This window comes from Hippoglossus stenolepis, chromosome 17 (genome assembly GCF_022539355.2).
Source record: "Hippoglossus stenolepis isolate QCI-W04-F060 chromosome 17, HSTE1.2, whole genome shotgun sequence".
Taxonomy (NCBI): Eukaryota; Metazoa; Chordata; class Actinopteri; order Pleuronectiformes; family Pleuronectidae; genus Hippoglossus; species Hippoglossus stenolepis.
In genome coordinates, this window is record NC_061499.1 from 18029173 (window position 1) to 18053579 (window position 24407).

The 24407-nt window shown below is 41.1% G+C and overlaps 1 protein-coding gene across 2 annotated transcripts in view; it reads left to right on the forward strand.

Moving 5' to 3' along the window:
• The window catches only part of khdrbs3 (KH domain containing, RNA binding, signal transduction associated 3), a 113914-nt gene that overhangs the window by 83801 nt on the left and 5706 nt on the right, over window positions 1-24407 (forward strand). For both annotated transcript variants that reach the window (XR_004698725.2, XM_035182042.2), the window contains exons 7-8: window positions 9298-9380; window positions 23029-23081. Coding sequence is in view for 1 of the 2 variants with exons in the window: in XM_035182042.2 (XP_035037933.1) it covers window positions 9298-9380; window positions 23029-23081 (136 nt within the window). In the remaining variant the exon portion in view is untranslated. The remainder of the gene's footprint in view (window positions 1-9297; window positions 9381-23028; window positions 23082-24407) is intronic.

Consider the following 24407-nt stretch of genomic DNA (forward strand, 5'->3'; position numbering starts at 1 on the left):
GTAATTTAGGGTTAATCTGGCGACAATGGTGTCAATCCAATAGAAATATTGTGTACCTTAGTAATTTAAATGTCTTCACTTTTATACACATTTACAAAATATATCTACAAAACTGTTTTACATGGACACAATAGGGTTTTTTGTACAACAGAAAGTCGATATACCCCATGGGTTGGGCTCTCTTCAGTCAGAGGAAAGGCCTCACCAAATTCCAGCCTGTTCGGCCGTCTGAGATATGCTGGCAGAAAAAAAGCTAAATAAATGACACACAGCTACTTTGAGAGATTAGAGACCAAGGCTGATGACCGAGGGTTACAAGTACGCGATTATTTGTTTTCTTCCATGGTGTCTCATTTTGCTTTTATCGCTAAGAAGCTAATAGCAGTGTTTGGCACAGCTGTATGGAGGCAAGCCATTTTTCTTTCAACAGATGGTATCATAATTTAGCCGTCTGGGTAGAACAAGGCTTTGTTCTCTTTTGATTTGCTTAATTCTCTTGCTTTGTTGCTCGCATTTGTGACACCTTTTGCGGCTCTCCACGATTTCATGATGCGAGTGCGGTGTGCCGTCGAACTCATTTGGATTAAGTATGGTGTGCAGGGAACAAATCCAGTTCCCTGAAAAATCCGGCTCTGGGCGTCAGTGTCATCCTATCTGTTACAGTGATATCGTAGAGCACAGTGGAGCGGCTGTGATACTGCTGTTGTAACATGCAGTGCCAGGCCCTCTGTAAGTCTTCGGTGGCCTCAGAGGCCAGTCCTTATCTTTTAACAACACGCCTCTCAGCCATCCACTGGCATACAAATGAAAGACTCACTTAGGGGCTGATCTCTCTCTCCCTTCTGTGTCTCTACTCCCCTCCCTCAACCTCTCACTGTCACACTAATCCTGTTTAGTGTTGGAAACGCAGCACTGCGGTGTCATTGCGCTATTGTGCCTTCCAAGATATTCCCGGGAAGCGATATATCAATACGAGCACATGAGATATGATATAATGGCCTCACTCGCGTGTCATGTGTGGCACCAAAGAAATCCCTTTAAATGTGCCAACGTGATTTATAAACCCAGGCGTGTTTCTCCTCTCCGCTTGCTTGTAACTCAATTACAGAATAGCTGTTCTAATAAATGGCAGTAACGTGCCTTTGTTAAAGTTTAATGTGTTCCTTAATACCAGACCAGTGCTGCTCCAGAGCGAGTAGACAGCACCTATACAGTCGCCATCAAGATGAGCAGAGGGTCCAGTTAACATCAGAGGCACGTGGGCCTGTGCTGAAAACTAATCTTCACACAGTCACAGCAAGATGATAAGTTTATCTTCTTTTTTTCCCGACTTGCTTTTGCCCACAGTAACAAAATGGATATGGGTCACACACTTTAGTCTGGATACTTTAACAGCTACTGAACACGGGAATTATGATGGATGTACCATGTAGGAGAGAATGACTCCTCGCTCTGATTTGGTGACCTCTTGACAAAAGGTCAAGACAAAAGGTCAGGGCGGCTGTGGCTCAGGAGGTCGAGTGAAGGTAGAGCCCACTAATTGAAAGGTCGGTGGTTCGATCCCCTGGCTGTTGAAGTATCCTTGGGGGGGGGGAAAAACATCTGAACCCCAATTTGCCCGTGACACACTGATTAATGGATGTGAATGCGTACGAGAAGCACTATATGTAGCAGCGCTGGATGAGTGTGTGTGTGTGAGTGGGTGCATGTGACTCGTGTGAAGCACTTAGAGTTGTTGTAAAGACGAGAAAGAGAAAGCAGTCCATTTACTGTTCGTTCAGTGCAACTAAAGTCAATTAATATTTGACCTATAACCAGAGCCCTGTCCCTTTATCGATTGGCTTATTAAATCAACCTTTCACGTACATTTTGGTATATGCATTCATGTTTCTGCCAATGTGAAAACGTGTATTTTACAGAATACCCAATACAGGAAATATATGCATTTATTTATTTAATTGAAGTTATATATTTGGTTGTATTCTTGTTCTATTTATAGTAATTAAGAGTAAAGTTTATGGTTAAACTATAAAATATCAAGGCTCAATTACATTTCTTTGTCATAGGAGTTTAGTAATGACATCTGAGGGGCCATTGCCAATGTTTTACATGCATCTACATGTATTGTCTGAATATGTTCTGTGAATAAGCTCTTGTGACCACACCCAGCTGCCAGGTCATTAGGTACTCCTATCAAGAACCAATGCAGTCTCATTCAACAGTCCAATAACCCCCCCACCCTTTCAATTCAATTCAGTTACATTTTAAAATATCTGTACAGCTCCGAATGATATCATAACACTATTTGACGGAACTTTACCTATTAATGTTGAGACCTAACAGTATTATAGAGAAACCCAACAGGTCGCTCAACGAGCAAACACTTGGCAACAGTCCTGTAATAAACCCTTCATAGGGTTTATTACAGGACTGTTGTGTTTAAGTATAATGGTTTTAACTGGGTGTGCCTAATAATGATGCAAAACACTGCCTGCCTCTCACACTGTCCTGATTGATCTGACAGCCCCTGCAAGTCTTCAGAGGCTCTGATAGTTGTGCTGACGGTCACATTTCGCCTCCTGTTGTGTGTGAGTGTGTAGCTGTCTCTTTACTATGATGAAGGACTCTTTACCTCCAATACACAGACCTGACTCTACTTCTTGAGAGGCCTGGATTGAAGAGATCAAACCTTTTCATGTTTTTCTTGTTTTAACTCCAAACACAATGAACGGACTCCAGTGAAATCAACGGTGGATAGACACCACAGAATAATTCCTGCTGTCCAAAGTTTCCTCAAGCCCTCATGTTCTTGGCAGAATTTATAGCTTTTGCACATCCATGTTCATAAGGATCGACACTTAACATTAAGTCTACTCTTCACTCGTTCATACAGTGCCACCTTCAGTCCAACATGTCTACTTTGTCTGGAAAACCTTGTCTATCTTGTAGGTGGATTGCCATGGAATTCATGCTCTGGAGGGGGTGAAGACTTTTCATTATAACGAACCATTTGGCAGCAACATCTTGATTTTTTCGACTTCATCCAACTTTTTAGTACCACGGTGCGTAATGGGCCATCATTTCAGCCTTTTGGGGCTGCCAGTAGGCCTTTTTTGAAAATGAGCCAGTGATGCCATGTTGTCATTGCATAAAATCATGTAATGCATAAAATTTGTCTCTATGAACCAACTGGCAAACCAAGTCCTAGCATAGTGTGGATAGCCCCAGGATGTCCTGCACAGACTGAACTGGCAAAATAAAATTCAAGCAAAGTCTGTTTGAGCAATATGCTGAGCCCCAGCTGGTCCTGAGGCTCAGGCCTGTGCTTTGAATGGGAGCTATCTGTGTGATTCTGTGTGTGGATTGTTGATTGAGTAGCTAATTGTAGAATGTTTTGGATAAATGCTAAGAATAGATGCAGTCCCTTTTTAGAATCAAACACCCGCTCTCTTTAAAAAAAAACACTTATTCCATTTATATAATCTCATTCTTGAGCATTTGTACAAGAATATAAACAGAGACAAATGTAAAGATAAAGAATAGTTACATTTAGAATCAATATTCATTGATGAAGAATGTTTCAAGAGCTAATTTAATACCATAGTCGTATTAATGCATTTCATTGAATAGTTAAAAGCATGCCAAGGTACGATCACTAAGCTCTACTGGATCATTTTAATTCCCTAGAGTAATATTATATTATAACAGGCGAACACAGTGCTCATTCCTTTCATAACATTACGTACATTTCTTCCCAAAATGTTCAGCTCAGACCGACTACATTAATCAGGTGCAGTCGATTTCTGTTTGCACAAGAACTTTTCTTTAAATCACTGAGTGATAATACAGCATGAATAATGGATAGTTGAGGTGATGATGAGGACAATTTAATTGAGACACGCTGTGAAACATCTGCTGCTGCCTCCGTAGCACAGGAACATAATAATGAATGTATAAAAAAAGGCTATTTAATTACTTTCTCTTATGCGTAAGGAAATGGAATTCAGTCAACTAATTGAGAAAAAATCAAAGTAAACATTCAAAGGTGTAGGAGATAGTTCCTTTATGATCTCTGCTGGGCTTCAGCTGTAAATTGATACTTGTACTACTGATGTGAAATAATATAAAAAATGAAAAGAAACTTTTATAAAAGTTCACGCTATCCGCCGCTTATGTGACGGGAACCAGCCCACACAGCTCGTTATTTGTAATTAACCCTGCTCGTCAGTATGCTGCTGCCAGCGTTTCATCATAACTGCTGCTCTGTCATCAAACGTTGAACACTCAGCCCCAAAGGAAGTCAGATGTCTGTGTTTCTGATTCCCTGATGAATTATTTTTCCACAGCAGATTTTAAATATCTGCAGCCAGGAAGTGTGGTCCTCAGACTTAGTGCTTCTTTGTTGCTTCAATTCCGACCTTCACAAGTTCACATCCTTGGGGCTAACATACTGTGTTAGTTTGGTTTAAGATCATGAAATGCACATTGTGGACATGTATTTCTTAAGTTTTTACCTTTTGACACCAGTTGTCCATGTATACCATGCACCAATAGAAAGGTCAAATAAATTTGGTTTTATTATGTTCTTATTATTAATTGAGTATATATAAAGCTGGACTGTATGACTGCTCCCCAAAAGTGAAGCCACAGTGTCTCGAGCAACACCTTATGGCTTCAGTATACTGTAGATCAGAAGTCCAGCCTCCTCCATGTTAGTGGATGGGACGTGGACTAAACCCAATAGTATGTTCACACAGCGGGCCCAAGTGACCCAGATCTGATTGTTTAATGACAGTGTGAACAGCACAAATCACATGGAATCTGATCTATACATCAACATTCCTCATAATTTGGTGCAGGCCGAGGGGCGGGGCGGGTTGCCTGGCGAAAACAAAAATGGAAGACAGCTGCAACTATAGTGGCCGTTTTACCTTGTTCCACGTTCCAATAGGCCACTTAATGTTAGCCTGCAGAGTGATTACTATGTTTGATTCCTGTCCAACTGAAATACTTCTGGCCTTGTCGTGAAAACCCAATGTAAACACCCTTCAACCGGAGGCAGGGAAAACCTGAAGAGGGTTTATTTGAACGGTTCCAGCAAAACGGTTATCAACACACCTTTGCTCGGTCCATTACCGACCTGGTGATACATAAAGCCCAAATATCTGTAATGATATTAATGTTTATGTCCATTGTTCGATTCACACTGCCGTAATTTAGCACCTAAAGCAGAATATAATTAAATATTAGCAAATACACAATACAAAATATACTTTAACTGTATAAACGTGAATAACTTTAGAACATAAGTGACATGTCATACCAACATTAATATTTAGTCACACACTAATGCTTAGCGGCTCTTACAGCAACAGAGGTAGCCAGTCGGGGGACAGAGAGGTTTTAGACCGTGAAACGTCTTTACAAGGGAAACTTAAGGGGTCGTATTGTAACCAGTCTATGTTTGAATGAATATCAAGAGAAAAATGAAACCGTAAATGCTCACATCTGTGGCCTCCATGTTTATTACTGACTTCTTCTCCTCTTTTACTTCCATACACAGCTTACTGCGTGTGAGGTCTCATTGTTCTTCTGTGCATGCGACTCACATCAGGGCCATGACCAGTTCACATTGGAGTCTGATCCAGGCCACATTTTAAAAGATAATGTGAACAGCTTTCTTGAAAAAATTGGATCTGGAAAAAAAAATCTGAATCGAGCACTGAGGCTTGCAGTGCGAACGTACTGTAAATACATTTTAAATAATCAAACTTTGCATCAAATTCATATAAATTGTTCTTAAAGATGGTTTCTGACATGTACTTTAGTTACCCGGGGTTTCTGCTCGGTCCCTAACCACTAACCCTATAAAATTTAAAAAATCAAAATTTAAGGACTTGGAATATTATGATGGTATATCTAATATATTAATGCTATAGTTGTAACTACAAACAAGACTAACGTGGAACTGATAGCTACCAACAAACAACCTGGTCAGTCTCTGCCTGTAGTTTGCAAGATGACATTTCGTTTCGAGGATAGTTTTCTCAGATTCACTCATCTTCCATCTTTATGAGTTGTCTGTGGCAACAACACCTAGCTATGGCCTTATTTTGTGTGTAGAAAAGGTCTGTGATCAGTGTGTAGTGCTCGGTGGAGACAGTTGGTTTTTGTCGTCTTGTACAGGTTCTGACTGCATTCATGTTTCTGTGCTCAAAGGCAGCATCTTACTTGACATCCAGGCTGCCTTTACAACCTCAGGTACATGGTTTCACTTGTTGTGCCACTGAGATCATTCAGTATTCATAAGCATGCTTGTTTATTCCAGCCTGCAGTAGGCACAGTATAATAGAGACACCTTTTAAATAGATTGATCTAAAGCAAGTGGAATTTTTTGGACAATAATTGGCATGCGTCTGATAAGAACACAGGCTTTATTTCAATTCAAAGCTGTGCTGACATTTCTAGCGACACAGAAAACTTCACTCGGGGCCTTTTACTCAAAGCTCTTTCAGAGGTTTCAGCTTCAAAAGACTGGAGTTGTGACTTTGAGCAAATAGTGTGGGCCACATTGTATTTTTAAGTATTAACACTTCATATATAAAATACAGATTGTTGCTTGATCTCCATTTAAAGTCTGTGTGAGGAAAAGCGTCTGTATTGTTGGTTGCAATTGTTTTTCTGTACCCTGACCTTTGCAGTGTAATAAACTACCACTAAGACTATGTGAGAGCAGCGGCAAGAAAACAGACAGATTCCAAAGATCAAGATGCTGAATGAGAAAACAGGGTTGGTTGACTTAGACCACAAAGTACAGTATCATCAGTCTGTATGTTCTAATCTCATACATATTCATAGTCAGGCCTGGTTCTTGTGTCAGATCTGAATAAAACTGATGATATAAATATCTACTGGGCAGATCCTTCTTATGACTTCACATTTGTTTTCTGGCATGAATACCGTTAGAATTCGTTCATCACTGCGTATCAGTATCAGCACTTGTCGGTAGAGGTCTTCACATGTCTACTCGAGGTCGACAAGTCACGCCACATCTAAATTCTACCCGGTCTAATTGTGTCGGGCAGGGTCTTGTTTTACTGCCGTCTGTGTTTTACTCAGGTCTGTGTGTCAATACGTCCACTATCCAAGTGGATGTGACTGGACTGAAGGGGTAACACGGTATCGGGTGTGATGTGAGGCCGAGCTCGTGTCGGGAAAATCATTAGCTCAGAAGATTTATGCTATAAAATGACAGGAGTATTTCTTTTTGTAAAGAAATTCCCCGGTTGGCTAAAGAATGTTTTACTGTTTGAGAGGTTGACACAGGACGTTCAGTTATTAATATGAATTTGTCTTTGAAGCACATGAACAAATAAATTGTAGTTTCTGTGGCATAACAATGGACATTATTCGTCCGTTTTTCGGACATTACAATGATAAGGAATGGATCATCGCTTGCGGATGGCTCAAGAAGAGGTTAATTTTACAGAGGGTAAGACGGAAATGCAGAATTTTAATCAGAAAACAGTACATAGGAAAAATAACTGTAAAACATCTGTACAATAAAGTGTGAAGCAACACATCGTGCCTTAAAATCACGAGCTAGTTGAATAAATCTCTCCACAATTGCAGTATTTATTATACAGATAATTAATAATGTTAAATTGGGCGCTAACATGATTTTTATGTATTTTTTATTCCAGGACTACAAACAGATCTACAAATTCTCCCAAATTTCAAGAATCGTATCACCTTTTTCCCCCCCTTTGCCTTTTGAAGCCCACTCCCGGCATAAATCCTATCCACAGTCCACTTTACCTTATTTGTTACTTATTAATATGTCAGTGTTGTGATTTACTTTGACAAGACCTGTTCCCCAATTGCGAGGGTAATTATTTCATCTTTTGTCTTTTAGCCAGCAGAAAAGGGTCATGGTGAAAAAGTGCAAATGAAAGTTTACAGCCTGTTTAAAAGTGCTTTAAACCAAATCAACATTGACAAAAAATGTACCGCTTTTTGAGAACTTCTGGCCTTATTGTTTTTCAAAGGGGGTTCAGGGGGTTTAATATTGCCAAAAGTACCATGGTTGACTAAACTTAGTCCTTGCATTAGCATGGGGAATTGTTGACTTTGCAAAAGCTCTTGTAGCTGCAGAACCACAATGCCAAGAGGGACTTGAATTCCCTTTGAGCTGCAACTAGACAAATAGAACAGAGCTGACAAAGAACCTCCATAAAAACCAACAGAGCTCCCACTCACACAATCATGTTAAACAGGTCCTGAATGCCACCCACCCCTTGGATGACCATGGAGAAATGTTTGCGTACAAACACATATGTTCCTAAAATGCACCTGCCAGACCCTCCACAGTGTAAAGCACTGTAAAGGCAACTGGTGCACCAAACCTAACACTAGAAACACGGAAGTCTCATTTCACCAGTCTCTTTGATGAGAGTCATACGTACGTAGTTCCGTCACAGGCACTTCGTTACTGGAGGATTAAAGATAAAAGAGTCAATTCAAATGCTGTCATTTGCCAAATGCATGTTTCTAATCAGGATTTAGGGCCTTAATAATAATACGGATGTGATGAGCACTTTCTTCTGCTGCTAAATCTTACAGACATTCATTTCTAGCATGCAAATCATGGGGCAGATGGAATTAGCCAGGATGTGTGTGGGGGGATGAGAGATGTGTCGCAAGGGGTCGACGCCTTTTGTGGAACATAAGTCCCATTTATCCCAAATTAGGACGGGTGCGGCACTGGTTTCCTTTGATGTTCGTCTTGGCGGGGGCCTGGGTGGGGTGCAGATGGGGGAGGCGGGGCAGATTGCTGCAGCACAAACAGATGTTCAAGGCTCATCCTTTGAGGTGGTGATGAAACGTAGCCACAGCGAGAGTCTTTACATCCCACTGTCAGTCATTTGACACAGAGACAAGGGCAGGGCTGCAGCTCCCACTGACACGCTGCTGCACAGGCTCCACTGTACCCACATGAAGCTGTTTGACCTACATATCTGCTAAGTTGAAGTTCAGTGCATTGTGATGTATGTTACAACTAAAGTACCTGATAAGACCTTGATGGATTGTAACAACAAAGCGCAATAGAATAGCAAACAACACAGCACAAAGCAGCTCTCATTCTACAAACAGTCTTTTCAACCTCCTCACTCTTCATGTCAACAGGTCGGTGACGGTGCAGAGGTCGTCGTAACTTATCTTCAATGTGAAAATGTTTACCCGCACTCTCCTTCTCTCCCTCACGTTACTGGTTGCATTTTGTCTCTGCTACTGCAGGAATATGACGAAGACTACGGAACAGCTTATGATGACCAGGGATACGAATCGTATGACAACACCTACACTAATCAAGGACAAAAGTAAGTTACGAACAAACTCTCACTGTTCAATATTTAGCGACTGATGAGCTAGATCTGTCATACGGGATTTGGTAGAGACCAAAACTGAGCCCAAGATTTAAATGTATATGGCAACAGGAAACCCAACCTCTGATGCTGATGTTACTTGGTGTTTGCTGGATAAATAGCCAAATGTTTTCTTATTACATCCTCAAAGATTTTTACCTCAAAATTACATATTCAAAAGGCTTGATCTTCTACAAAATATTCAGCTCGTGGCCTTGAAATTGCTCAAGTGTAACGCTACACCTTCCTTCCACATTCCTTCCCTGGAGCTATGAATATGCTGTTATGGCCCCGCCCTGCCCCCATCTTCCCACACCATTTCTTAGGTTTGTGACATCACATACCCTGGCTGTTCCAATTTGTATTTTTTATTTTTTTTAAACTGGCTTTTGTTTACTACACTGTTAGAGCACAGTCACATGAACGCAGGCGAATATCACAGATTTCCTGCAGTGGAAATACTATGCCAGGGCACTGACTGCTTATTTAGTTCTACATATATCTTTAATCATATAAAAGGGTGCAAGAGGGACATGTTAACATTTTTTAAAAATGTATGTTTACTGGCGGGGGACTTTAAACTAAAGTATAAAAAATTACCCAAAAAATAAAGCTGCTCTGATGTTTAATTTTTAATTAATTGTTTGATTTAAAACCACAACAACAGCAAACAGCGTTCCCCACACCCTAACCATACTGTAGCAGCTGTGCTGTGTGTAGTAGAAATACATATTTATAAAACCTATATGAAATAGAAATGCATAAAATCTGGAATTTTCAGTTTTATCCACTTCATTTATATCAATGAAGATGAATGCAATTCAATTCTACTGCATCACAACTTGCATCCTACACAATGACAGCGCAGTATAATCAACAACCTTTAAGGTAGGATTCAGCAGGACCGGTTACTTTAGGAAGGTGTATCTAGTAAACTGCTCATTAAAAAAAACAAAAAAAACACACAGTACTCCAAACCGCTTAAGTCAGTGCAATTAATTAAACAGCACTTGAATATACATTGAATGGTTTTTATTCCTCACAGGTTTATGAACAGCACCTGAGAGCAGTGTGTTTGCTGCTGGCTGGCCATTCGAGTAAATGTAAGGGGTGAAATGAGGTAAAAATCGATATCTTTGAGGGTCGAGAACAGCTGGATTATGGTGCATGAGCTTTTAAGAGTCGTTTATGCTCATTTTCTGCACCGTTTGAAACTCTAAAGATCACTTCCTGTTAGTTAAGTGTTTTGTGAAGGGTGAAATGAAGTGTTTTGACCGACCTTTGAGTTGTCCTTTAAGATTAACTCAGAGAGGCAGAACTTAACGGTGACGTCTCCAATGTCCAAATTGCAGTTAAGAGAAAAGTACAAGTGTGGAAGATTTTAAAAGGCCGGATACAGAGCGGGATCCTTAATTATTAGTCTTGTAGTTATTAAGAAGCCAATCTCTGTCCTCAAATGAAACCACTCTGTAGACTCAGTGACGTAATCCGATTTCCCTCCAAGGAATTAAATGGAGCTCATTACGTTAAATGCATTATCTTTATTTTAATCAGCCTGAAAAATATATGGCCAAAGGTGCATTTTCACTTCAATGTGTTTCTCAATGCAGAACAAACAGTCTTAGTGGTATGCTGCTCCATTTAACATAGGGTCCTGCACGGCTAAATGCAGAGTATTGATTTTCTCATATCCAGGCCGCTATCCCACTCTGCAAGCCACACAAGGTCAAAGGCTTTTGCTTTGGTTAGATGGTGTCCCACTGTATTTTATCAGCAAATAATGTGCTACATTTATGTATGCCGGTGTGTGCCCCACGAAAGGAGAAATGATTGTTGCCACATTTAGTGTGTCAAAAATTGGATTGTATTGGCAGCAGCAGGAAAAAAGGAGGAAACAGAGGAGGAAACAGAGGAGGAAACAAAAACATTATTCTGTCTCTTGGCTCTTGTGAGTCAGGTGGTCAATGTTTTATTTTGTGGGGGTGTCAGGATGTATGTCACCCAGGCTGCATCCATCTTCTGTGCTATCTTTCTCTCTCTTTCTTTGGGCCAAATCACACACCCACACGTACACACATTCCTCTTCTCCTAACACGCTGAGGGATGTATCGCGGCGTGGTGTAGAGATGCTCGCTGGGCGGATGCAGGTCTGCCTCTGGAATCTGCAGCGATTTGTTTTAAAAGCAGCCTTGTGAATAATGGGGGTGGGGGGTTGGGCGGGGTTTGATGGCAGCGCAGAAGAAAAATGGAGTCCATCAAGTACAGGCTGGAGGCTGGGTCGACTCGCAGAGATTTTCATGTCTCTTATCTGGCAAGAGACGAAGCAACTAATAGGGACCAGACAGCTAAGTCTGTGCCTCCAGAGACGGATGATTCACTTTCTTCTTCTCATATTTTTGTGTCCCGTGTCCTGGATTTGGTTTAAAAGTTACTGTTGGTGCAGGCCGACAATATGCATGCACACAACTTTACAAGCTGTGCAGAGTACTTCAGTGCACAGTCTTGTGACTGATCAAATCCCATTAACTTAGGGTTCTGTTTAAATGTCCTCTGTTTACTCCTGTCTATATAATTATTACAATATGATACTCTATTACTCTCTTAAATACTTCTATTCGGGACCACAGGACCAGACGACATGTTCCCAGAAATCTATTCATTACCTTTTAATATTGCATTTTAGTAACATGGAATAAAGGTACAGTGAGCAATTTTGGAGAAAATATACAACAACAAAATGAATACACCCCATAGCAAACATGAAAACATGATACAAATCTATTGGGTCTATCAAACATGGAACAACTAATGTTACCAGCTTGCCAGGCAGAAACAGAGCAAGCTCTGCATCTATCTTCATGCCTTTCAACTCTCAGAGGTCTCTCCAGAAAGTTTTAAAAGTTATCACCATCCAGGTCAGTCTCTTTAGCCAAACCCTCAATGCGTGGTCCCAGTGGATACGTCCAGGACTGAAATTATTTCCCATTCTAACCATATATAGTCTCCTCCAATGGCAACCCATTTCTTTTCTCATATAATCAGAGCACTTCTTTTTAAATCTTTCTTTTTCTGACCATCTCCTTTTGCTGTTCTCTTGCCATTTTTTTCTATTTGTGACACGGATGCAGTCTGCAGACCAGATCAGATCAATCACCAGATTGATCTGATCTGCATCAGATGCATGAGCACCAACACCCCCTGTTGCTGATTGGCTGTAATAGTGTTGTGTGTCAAAGCCACTTTTATTAGTTTCCCATTAAAAAGCCAGGGCTGCGTACAAAACCCAGAGGTTGTTGTGTTTTTCACACACAGGACAGACAGCTAGCGCACCATGATGAGATCGTCACTGAATTTGACAGAAAGTGTATTAAACTTACTCCACCTTTAATACTGCGACATAATACTAGGCCCCCAAGCTTCTGCTTCACATTCACAATCCTATTTAGCCAAGTGATGGACAGAGGTGCATTATTTTCAGCCCAAGCCCGAGGAAAGTCATCGCAGGTCCCAGCTGCTGCAGGGCCTCGAGGAGAGTGAGTGTGTGTGTGTGTGTGTGTGTGTGTGTGTGTGGGTGAGGGTGTTAGTGTGGAAAAGAAGTCTCCTAACAATGTTTCTCGCAGCCTAAGGAGCTCCCACTCACCAATCTGAGCTCCGACTGCGTGGCAGGATTTCAGTTGCCGTAGGATAACAAGCAGAACAATTTACAGTCTCTCTGTCATAGTATTACCCCGATGGCTCATGCTAGAAACAGGCCTGCCATTTGTGAACATGACGGGAAAGACAGAGGGTGTTTTTTTATTGCTGCTCTTGGCAAAAATGTGGAGCCGCCGTAGCTTTACTGACACATTAATTAACTTGAAATACTAATGTAATTCATTTAGGTGTAGGTGGTACTCATGGTTTGGCTGGTGAAATCTATACTGCCATAGATACCACTTACATTCACTGTTTCATCTGAGTACATTTACTGTAAACTCCACACAATGTGGGGTTTATCCCTCGTTAACTAAAGATCAGAATTGATTTAAGTCTTCTGTGAACAGTCACAAAGAAAAACACCATACATAAGGTGCTAAATTATTTAGTTTCCATCAGAATATTATGATAATTATCTTTTGACAAATGTTTAAATCATTAATATAATTCCTTACAACCAACATTTGCTTGTTTTTTTCTATCATGGAAAATTGAGTGTAGGTTACTTGAGTTCAATTGCTGGTCTCTCCACATGGAACATTTCAAAGTGACTGGGGATTTTGTTGCCTCGCCCATACTGCTATAACATTTAATTAGTTTTTGTATTCCTACCTACAAACACAAAGGTATACGTACTAAACAAATAATTCACCATGTCATGCATTGACACATTCTGAGAGCTGCAGTAACTATAATGTTACTTGTAGGCATCCAATAATACTACTTAAACGCTAGTAACGCTACCATTTTGACTAAAATTGTGACTTAATTTGAGCTCCTCAGCTAAAGATAAAATTAGCATACTGTCACACTTTTTTTTTTTTTAAATAGGACGAATGATGATGACTAATTCATGAGACAGTGGCGTAAACATTTAGCTAAAGTGGACTTGGGTTAGTGACAGTGTTGAACAGCACATTTTATGTTGCAGTAGCCCAATAAAGTTTTTTAGGAAGGGGGAAAACTGGGGGCACTCAGGAAATGTACCCATACTTTAAAGCTACCATCTGTAGTATTTGAAAATTGTCTGACATATTGAATGCAACAATTGTCAAACCTTGACCTACCTTATAATATTCAAATTTGCACATAGTGGCTTTAATATCGTACTGTACTCAGCTTATTTACAACTGTACGCCAATATGATCAAATCTTAATGTTCTGTGCTGTGTTAAACTGTTATGCTGCATATTACTGTCCACAAAGGCAAAAAACAGTACCCACTGACAAATGAGACAAGACAACCTGTGTAGCTACACTATACACATTCTGTCACACAGAGCAGCTAGAATAGGGTAATTTAGACATAATTAAATTTGAAAGGCAAATAAGGCACTCTCAACCATGAGACATGAGACTTGAACTGAAAAGCAGTTTTTAGACTGCCCGAAGACGTTTCACGACATTTTAATCTTTGAGAAGAGCGCTGACGCCTGGTGGGAACCTTGTGGAACGCTACCTCAGCATGACAGCCATGGCAGTCCGTCCGCCAGCTCCCAGATCACAGCCTCCTTTAACCGTGTTTATACAACACAGAGCACATTGCTAACAACCTTTTTAGGAGAGGCAGCAGAGGGCTTTATCTCAGGAGGGTTATCAGACGCTGCAGTGGTTAGGTACCAATGAAGTGCTAAGGTCAAGGAGGCTTGAGGACACTGCTTTTGTGGGGAGCGTCTCTAATTTTATTAGCAGTGAGGAGGTGATGTCTCTGTAGGGAAATGAGGAGGATGACAGCTGTGGCGTAACCCTGGCTGGACACTTGGCGAGGTCACGGCGAGGTCGTCTCATGCAGCTCGGGTGCAATCAAAGCATTATTTCATACTTGACACCTCAGAGACTGCCGGCTGCTGACACCTCGCACCTTCCCTTGCACCTTGCTGTGGTACGCTTTGCATCGCAGGCCGGATCCCTGAGGCCTGCGGGTACAAGGATAGCTCTATAACAGTGCTTTAAAAGGCCAGATACATCCCCAAGGAACAACTGTAAATCTTAGCACAGGAGACGGGCACAGAAGAGAACAGGGAAGAGAGAGTGGCTGGATTTCTAAGTTTCATGCTGAAGCACTTTAGAATCGATTGCTCATAAGATCCCCTGAATTACACAAACTGGCATCAACACCAACACACACAAACCTCCAGGTAGAATACTGCTCCGTGAATCACTTCAGTCATTTTTTACACTGCTTAATTCTTCAAAATGTCTAAAATATATCTAGAGGGGCTGAAGAGTGAGACATCGAACCATACCCTTGACAGTTTTGTCAATGTAGAATCTTTCTGAATACGAATCCACTCACTAAATACACCCATTATGCAAAGCACAGGGAGAGCTTGAGGTAGCTAACAATAGCTTATGCTAAGGTATGTTCAGAAGTGTGCTTGTAGCAATTTGCTTATTGTTGTAACCTAAAGAAATACGACAGAATGGCTCCCAGCATCCAGCTTACAGCTATAAGATGTGGTCATTATAGCAGTGAGTCATTGGGTGCTAGAGGCCTGTGAATACAGAAGTAAGGATGGGAGGTTTATAGATAGACAATTATCGTGTTTCATATATATGGTGCTGCCAGGGATAAGCTGTGCTGTGGTCATTAACGCAGCTTAACAGCAAAGTTATCAGAAGGTCATCTATTGCAATGTGACGTTGGTGACAGTTCAGGGAGGCAGTGGGTAAAGTAGACCTGCTCTACATGTTTCTGTCTTTCTGTCAGTCTGTCAACCAAACTGACCACCAGGCTGACTGATGACATACATTTACTAAAAGAAATGTTTTTGAGTAGGTAGCATGATTGTGCACGAAGGAAACGTTATTGTGGTCATTTATTGATTCATTGATTTGTTTTCGCCCACGGTGTAGCAGGCAGGATGAATCTACCTACAGTGAAAGCAAAAAGCTCCCAGTGACACTGAGAGCCTTAATAACAGGATCAACAAAGTCAGTATGATTCATCCTCTGGGAACCACGAATTTCTGTATACAATTCCATAGCACTTAATTAATTTTGCAGCATTACCAGAACCCTTGGCACCAGGTAATAGAGTTAGGTAAAAGAGCAATCTTTTGCATATTTTTCAGGCCCCATTTTATTTTACCATTATAAGAGGGCCCTGTGGTGACAATGCCAAAGCAAAGCCTGTGTATTCAGAGCAAATAATGAAACCGTTTACAGTAGATTCATGCTGGGCTGTAAAATGGTAGGCCAGTTGGGTGCTTCTGTTCTGCGATGCTTTTCAAATTACAGATACAGAGCAGTGATTTGTTCTGCCCCCTCACACAGGCACAGATTGGACATACACGTTTGCATTTAGCTGTTGTCTTTGTGTGTTCAATTGTACGTGATGCAAAGGGTTTGGTAGCCTTTATCAATGCCACTATTCCAAGGTTTGCTCGTTGTGTCACAGCCCCAAGGCAGACATCATCCATTTAGTACAAAACATTCTGTGTTTTTTCATAGCTCAGATTGGCTGTGTCTGCTGTCTGGTTTTTGAAAAAGACCAGTGCTTGTCTCACAGATGCTGGGCACCTAGATGCTGTTTTTAATATGGATAGCTTGTCAAGATGAGTGACAGGTGCTGTGGTGGGAATTAGACCATCTGAAGGGACGGAGGGCGGAATTTACACCACTCTCTCTGTCCCAAGACAAAGAGTGGCATATTGTAAATATAAAGCGCTTTCCATAAAAAAACAACAAAGCCACAGAATCCAGGTAGTCACAGTGTAACAACCCCATACATTCCTCTAGAGAGAAGAGTGCAGACCGACTTGACTTCAATAGACACTACTTTCCCTGAAGGATTATTTTTTTCAAAAAAGGCAGGAAAGTAGCATAAATGCTCAGCTGAAAACCAGAGTGAAGTCTCATTTATAAAATCAAATCTTTGCTTGAGGCCATTGTGTCTGTCTTTGTGACTCTTCAGCAGGAGGTCAGCAGTGGAGATGGCTTTGCAATCAGCCACCACATTGAGCAATCACCATTGTATCCCGGAGAAGGGTTTCCATTTGAAATGATGAGAGCTTCAATTCATACTAAATTGTAAGAAAAAAAGGGCAGTGCTAGTTTTGTGTATTGTTATCTGTGGAAATCACCACTGATTCAGTATAATCAGTGCTTTCACTTTGGGGCTTTTTCTCTCAGCAGTTTTCAACCTTGTGGCAAGAATTAATGAAAAAGATGATCACACGAGAGGCATCAAGGAAGTTGAGCGAACAGGAGAAACGCAGCCTTCTGCCACATCAGACCGGTGCTGTATTACCTCTGCAGCCCTTTTCGTAATGTCCTACACGATTTCTTCAAATTTATCACAGAAGACTGGAAGAGTGATGGCGATGAAAGAAAACAAAGACCGCTAGGGACATGTACTACATCATTCAGATTTAACACCGCCATCTGTTTCGTGATGCCCAGGAACAGCAACATCAGGGCTCAAGACAAAGCATTTACAGAGATGACAGATGTGTTAGAGGGGCTGCGTCTCTACCTGTGGAAAAGTAGGCCTGGCGTCGGATGCCTGATGAAAGAGACACTCTTATCTAATAGGCGTTGTGTTGGCCTCACGATGTTCCTCGCTGACACTTTAGACAGATGCGTGTGTGTTTTTTTTCCTCTCTCCTCCGCTCCTTCTTGGCCCGGCAAGTTGAGGGAGACACAAAGCAGCGGACGCCTCCTGCTAATGAATGTCAAATCAAAAGCTGACCTATTTAGAAAGTCAAAGCACTTTCACACCTATGACAGAAAGATATCCCCAAGTAAAAACTAACCACCTGGGGCACCTCATCTAATGCTTACAGTATGTCAGCCAGCTGAACACTTCGAACTGGGTGAAGCTGCGATTTGGGATCAATGGTAATAAATTATATTGTTTGAGTTGAGTGGTTTTTCTTGTACCTTTTTTATATACTACTATAAAGTACATAATGAGGCACCCTGAATGACCTTAATGTTTAATGAGTTTTATTGCTGCCCCCCTTTTAAAGAATTACTTAGTAGACCAATATGTCAGTTCAAGCCATCAAGTTTGGAGCATCAAAAAATGGTTTGAGTTCCAGAACTGAGCTAGAATGGTGTCAGTAACAATGTTAACTTTATAATACAGAGAAATACAGAACTGTAATAATTACCCTTTAAAAATATAATATCATATATCATATATCACACTGTTATATGGCAATATTTCTTATTTTTTTAGGTGTATTTACTTCTGAAAATGTAACACCAATAAAATACATGATTTAAAAAAAAGCTACATAAACCTTTGTTAACAAGTCTAAAATTAAATGTAAATTATGTAAATTAAATGAATATGAAATAATGAATAGGTCTATGGAGAGGTAGCCAGGAATCAAACAAAAGAGTTCAGAATGAGAAAAAAATATGAATACATATTTAGATTTTCACAAATATGTGTTAATGACTCACTGTCACAATTGTCTGCTCTCAGTCTTCTCATATTCTGAGATAGACACACAAGTTTGCCCCCACTGTTGAGCAGAAGCCAGCTCTGTGTCTTGCTCACAGTAAAGCCGCTGTTGGAGAAGATGCACTCTGATGGCGTGGATGTGGAAAGGATGGATCACATGCACTTAGCTGTTCAGGCAAGTTTAAAATAGTAGCCATCAGTGGACCTGAATCAACCTTGGTCCTACAAGTATGATTTGATTTCATCATTATCTCCCTCTGTGGCTGTTCTTCATCAGTAGCCATCACCATGGATATCTCCTGCTGGTTCTCCTTTTTCTTCTCTGGTGTGGCCTCTCTCTCCTCTGCACTGCTGTTATGGTCTTCTCTCTCTCTCTCTCTCTGAGCAGCTTCTGCTGCAGATAAACCCTCCAGCAAGATCTCACACCGTCAAGTGTTCCTTGTCTTATTTCTGTGTATCCAGGAATGTCAAGTTCTTAAAACATGGGTCGAGCACAGCAGCCAGGAGCTGGTTGTCACCGTCATGCTATCATCCAGCAACAAGTGGTGTCTCTTTATATTTATTATCATGGGCAGCATAGCAGACAGAGATGCATTTACCGAGAGCAGCTCTGTGAGCGTGATCAAAGGTTTCAGCACAGAGACAATGTCCTCCCTTGTTAAATATCTTAGTCAGACCATTGGGTGGTAATTGGTCTGACAGCCCAGTGTAACTGTCCCCCTCTGCTCCAGCAGGCACTCCAGCATGAAGCACGTGAAGTTCTATGTTGGATGCATTTGTGTTCGGGCATGTGTTTTAGTTTTTGGTTTGTCATCGTCTTGAAATGCACCACAAGGCGTCTGATTGCAAAAACAGACTGGGTCTTGTTTCAGATCAGCATTTATGCACAACTGCAAAGTTTTTCGCCTTCAACGTTCTCCCTGTATGTTAACCCAGGATGGGTCATTGGAAAATAGTTCAACACACAGCTCCAGATTCGCTGCATCATTGTCTACAACTGCAGCCCTCTTCTTGGTAGCGATCTTTAAATTACTCTATCACTTCCCTGGGTTGCTCTGAGTGGATGGCAGCTGTGTGGTTTACCTCCAACATCTTTGTCCCCAATCTTCACAAATGAATTGTGCAGTGACAGTCGTGTATTCCTCCGTCTGGTTAGAGGTCCATATGTTGGTACCTCGATGAACTCTTCACTGCCGACGATGTTGAATTGTTTCATGTCGAGTGCTGCAAAATGCGCTGCTTTATCTATAAATGGTTTCAAAGGATAATTCATATTTGAGGTCTAATAATGACTTGCACATTTTTGCTTACAGAGTTTGCAAGTCATCCTGTAGGGACCATCTTTTGTATGCTTGAAATGGTCCCACACGTTTGACGATTTTCTGCGCAACATGTCTAATTTAATGAGTAGCAGGGATTGACCTTCAGGTTGCATCTCAAGAATCACTGGCCTCTGTAACTGAGACGGGAAAGTAACTATGCAGAGAAGTTGTGCAGCATTATTGATAAAATGTCACCTCGGAAATTAGAGGCGCCTAACAGCTTTTGTTGCCCTCTTCTCCTTTGTGTAAAGAGCAGGTCTGCACTGGCAGCTTTCGGCACGGACAGCTGCTTTTATTGGTTCTTTCTGCCTTTACCAACAGAGAAACATGAAGGGTTAAGTGAGTAAAAGTTTTTTTTTTTTTTTTAGAAGAATCTTGGCTCCCGGTTTCCTTTTTTTTTGTGAAACGAACATAATGGGAATAAATTACAGGGAAATATGCTGACAGCCAACAGCATGTAAGCAAGCCTCTGAGATGGTTTTAGCAGAGCTGTATCCTGGTTTGTATTATCTGGATGTTTTCCATTGTTGTTGTTAGAGCTGTGCAAGAGATCCCCAAAATAATCCAGTATTTCACGTACTCCACAATATGTCTGCAAGCACCTGTGAATCGTGGCAAATTGATTTTCTGACATTCATAAAAATTGATGTTTATTTCAAAGGCGACCTCTCTGGAATACACCCCTGCATTTTAGCATGGTGTGAAATCTAATTATTTAGTATCCTGTCAGCTCGTGTCTCGGGCTGCACACTGACGAGCCAAAACATGCCTTCACTTGTCACATGTATCTCTGTCTCGCTCTCTCCTCCCATTCTATGTCTCTGTTGGCCAATGATGGGTGTCAGTGATATTCCAGTGACTTAACGTTTGCGGCAGATGCAGGGTGGCACCTCAGCCACGGGGGCTGACTGGAAACCTTGTGCTCACAGCAATAGCAGCTGGCCTAACTTCTTGGAGAGAGAGAGACTGCATTAGCACAGGAGCCTTGTTTGCTCCCGCTGGCTTGGCATTGTTTGTTGCTGAATTATGGACTGTGTAAAATTTATGCTAAGCCTGACTTAAGGCACAAGCCTCTTTAGGGAGCTGTCTCATGTCTCATTGAGCCGCTATAGCGCTCTTAAAATGACGCCTCCCACTGTCCTCAATTGGTCATGTTGTCTTGTTCATCCTTACCAAGAAAATGTTGCAGGAAACAATAGAGTCAATCAGTTTGTCATGCTCTTGCTGTTGAGAGGCATTATCAGAGCGAGAGAGTCTGCCAAAGTAAGCATCAAATTACAACCTTTACTGATGTCTAGCCACAATGGATATTTTACAGTACTGCATGTTGCTCAGGGTTTGATGTCTGTGTTGTTGAGATATTTGCTTCCATCAAATGGAAGTGAATTGCACTGGAGCTCCACAGCAACTCAGTACTCTGAGAATGGCCGATCTTTGGGCTAACAAGAGGGCTAACCAAATGTCTGGCCCACAGAGGATTTCCTGTTTGCGTCACCAGCTTGTCCCGCCTTTTCCATTGAATACTTAGCGACTTTGAGCCGCTCCACTTACAGCATAGCTAGTTAGCTCTGTCAAACCTACCCAATTATCCCTGGCATAGATTGGCCCAAGAGGGGTCCACCCTTTGGATCCTTTGTTGCTTGAGAACAAAAGGACGCATTTGTCAGAACCTTCAAAATGGATGGCCTACAGTCTTGCGGAAGGATGCAGCCTCACTAGGAGTAACAAGAACACTGCTTCTAGAAAAAAAGAGTTCTACAATTATTTTTTTTAGGTAGGTTATTTGAGCACTACAATTGGAATTCTATTCACTTCAGTTGTATTAGTGTGGAGTATTACCTCTGCCTACAACAAGAGGTTAACAAGTACACTATGCTAGTTTATGCTAATGCAAAGCAATTACTTTAGATTAGCAGATTATCATTTAGCCAAACATTAAGATTTTGTCAATATACTTTGACAGGATTAAAGGTGATTTTCAACTAAATGAATACAAAAGGTTAAATGGAATGTGTGATGTCTCGTATGATCACAAAATAATTTTGTCAAATAGATTTCTGTATCCTCACACAAATATATAGTGGCACTTTATGAAAACTAATAGATTAAAAGGCAGAGAGCAACATCAGAAATTGGATTAATTGATCCTCTTTATATATTCTGAGTCTGTAAATGTTGTAAATCACCTAAACTTTTTTCTAATTGGTCCAGCTTCTTCTCTATAGAGGAACCTCCTGCCCAGAGAAAAGGACTTAATAGCAGAGTGAATTTGTAGAAATTGATTTGCTGAAGAGCTGCAAACTGGTGTAATCTGATAAAGGAGCAGAGTGTCTCAACCATGACTCTGGGAGCTCAGTTTGGCTTTTAAAGATCACACCGCAAAACGCTACTCCATTACAGTAACAAGAGAAAAATGTAATTCGTTACTTCCACACTGGTGTGTCATTACTGTCACCTCTTTGCCCTCAGCAGTCGGGCGGTGTTGATGTGATGTGTTGGTGCTTTGGATGGCGCCTTCAGCTCTCTAATCCGGAGAGCAGAAAGGTGCTGCTGTCGCTGACAGACTGACAGGCAGGCGGAGAGGACCCAGCTGTGATGGCTGGTGTCGGCTCAGTGGCAGCCTTATGATGAATTGCCTCTCTTGAATGATAGCGCTGTTACTGAATGATACTGACGCAGGATTGTTCTGTCAGCATCTCACCGCTGACTGCAAAAATAAGTGAGGGAGGAACGAACCGCTGTGCAACTCGCCTCCCCATCTTTTTATTTTTCATTAAAGTTGCCACCGCTCATTGATCTCCATATGCAGTGATATGGAACTGGAAGCTGCTGCAGATATAGGGTGGAGGAAATTGCCTTGTTGAACCACAAATGTGGCCAAACTTTTCAGTGATTGAAAGCTGCCTCTTGTTTGTTCATTACTTTTATATTCAGCAGTGTGTGTCTGAGAAACAAACTTCCTGTATGTATTTCTTTATTACCACTGAATAAATTATTGTATGATTGCACTGATAATACATATGACTTTGAACAATAGAACAAAAAATAAGTTTCATTCCGCCTTTGTTTTCCATTTCCCGATAAGTGCAATTTATTTGATGCAGAGTGAATTATTTATCTCTCGTCTCATGAAGACTTTTATTCACCTTTCTGTTCTGTCTGTTTACAGCTCAGATGACTACTATGAATATGGAAACAGTGGGGAATCATATGAATCGTATGGTGAGTTGCAGACCTTTCTTTCTCCATCATATCTATATCTTCAGTCGTCAGAACTATATAAATATGCATTTCCTGACTTCGTCCTGCTGGCAACATCTCAGTTGCCATAGCACCTGGGTAATTATATGAGGTCTTAGACGCATTGAAAATACGGCCATAATAAGAAATGAAAGATTTTACTCCATGATACTGATCCTGAAGAATTTAGAGCAGTTCTCGAGGTATGAACATATTGGGTTATATGTGGACATTTATGTATATAATTAAATCCAATTTAGAAAATCCTACTTTTTATATTGTACACACATACAGATACAAGTGAATCAAGTAAGAGGGAATTCAAGAATCCAAGTCCTCCTTCCCCCAGCCACCATTTAACTTTAGTTAGTTTTATTCTTATGTCTGCCTCCGCACTCAGCTAAATAGATCAGCTTTATGTTTAAGGCCACTGGCCACTTAATAATGACTGGTTTCCAGTTTGAAGGCCCTTCATTATGTCTGAAGAGGGTTTGAAAAGCTCCAGTTGCCACAAAGTTCAGACAAAGTTAACAGCGCTGAGATAATGTTCAACAATACTGTGTCAGCTTACTGTCACATACAGTGAAATGTGGGCCAAGGTCATTTCTGCCGCAGCACTCAAATGACAGTGCAGCTAATGTAAAGTACAGTAGACCGTGCTGCTCTGCCGCTGAAGGTTGAGATAAAGCTAATATTGTATGTGGAGCTTTTGCACCAAGTGAATAATAAGTCAGGCTGCTTCTTTGATAATAACCAAGGTGGTGCTTTGATGTATTGGTACGGGTGCTCTGCAATTTCAAGGCCAGAAGTAGATATTGAGTCAGGAAGACACACTTGGTGGACAGAGACAATTCCATGCCATCAGCTCTTGGGCCATTACAACAAATCTAAGCCAGGAACTTCAAGTAGCTGAAAACAAACAAAAACAGGTCAAACTGAGAGTCGTCCTCGGCCTGCTGCAACAACTCATGTCGGCAGGCGTCAATTCTTACAACTTGACCGTCTCCCAGTTGGTGAAAGAACTGTAAAATCGGACTTTTATTTCGAAATAAATTTAGCATATTGTTAACCTAGAACTAAAAAGATATGGCACCTGATCATGATGAAGTCATTATAGCAGATAATAAGGCTCTGGTTATGTTAATGAATGCAAATTCAATTCAATGCTATTTGTATTTCACAAAATCACACCATAGCTTATGTCAAGGCACTGGAGACCTTACAATATAGAAACAGTTCCCAAAGTGAGCAAGCACTTGGCAACACATTTATAAACAGTGTCCAAACTGAGCTGCAGTGATTTGTGCC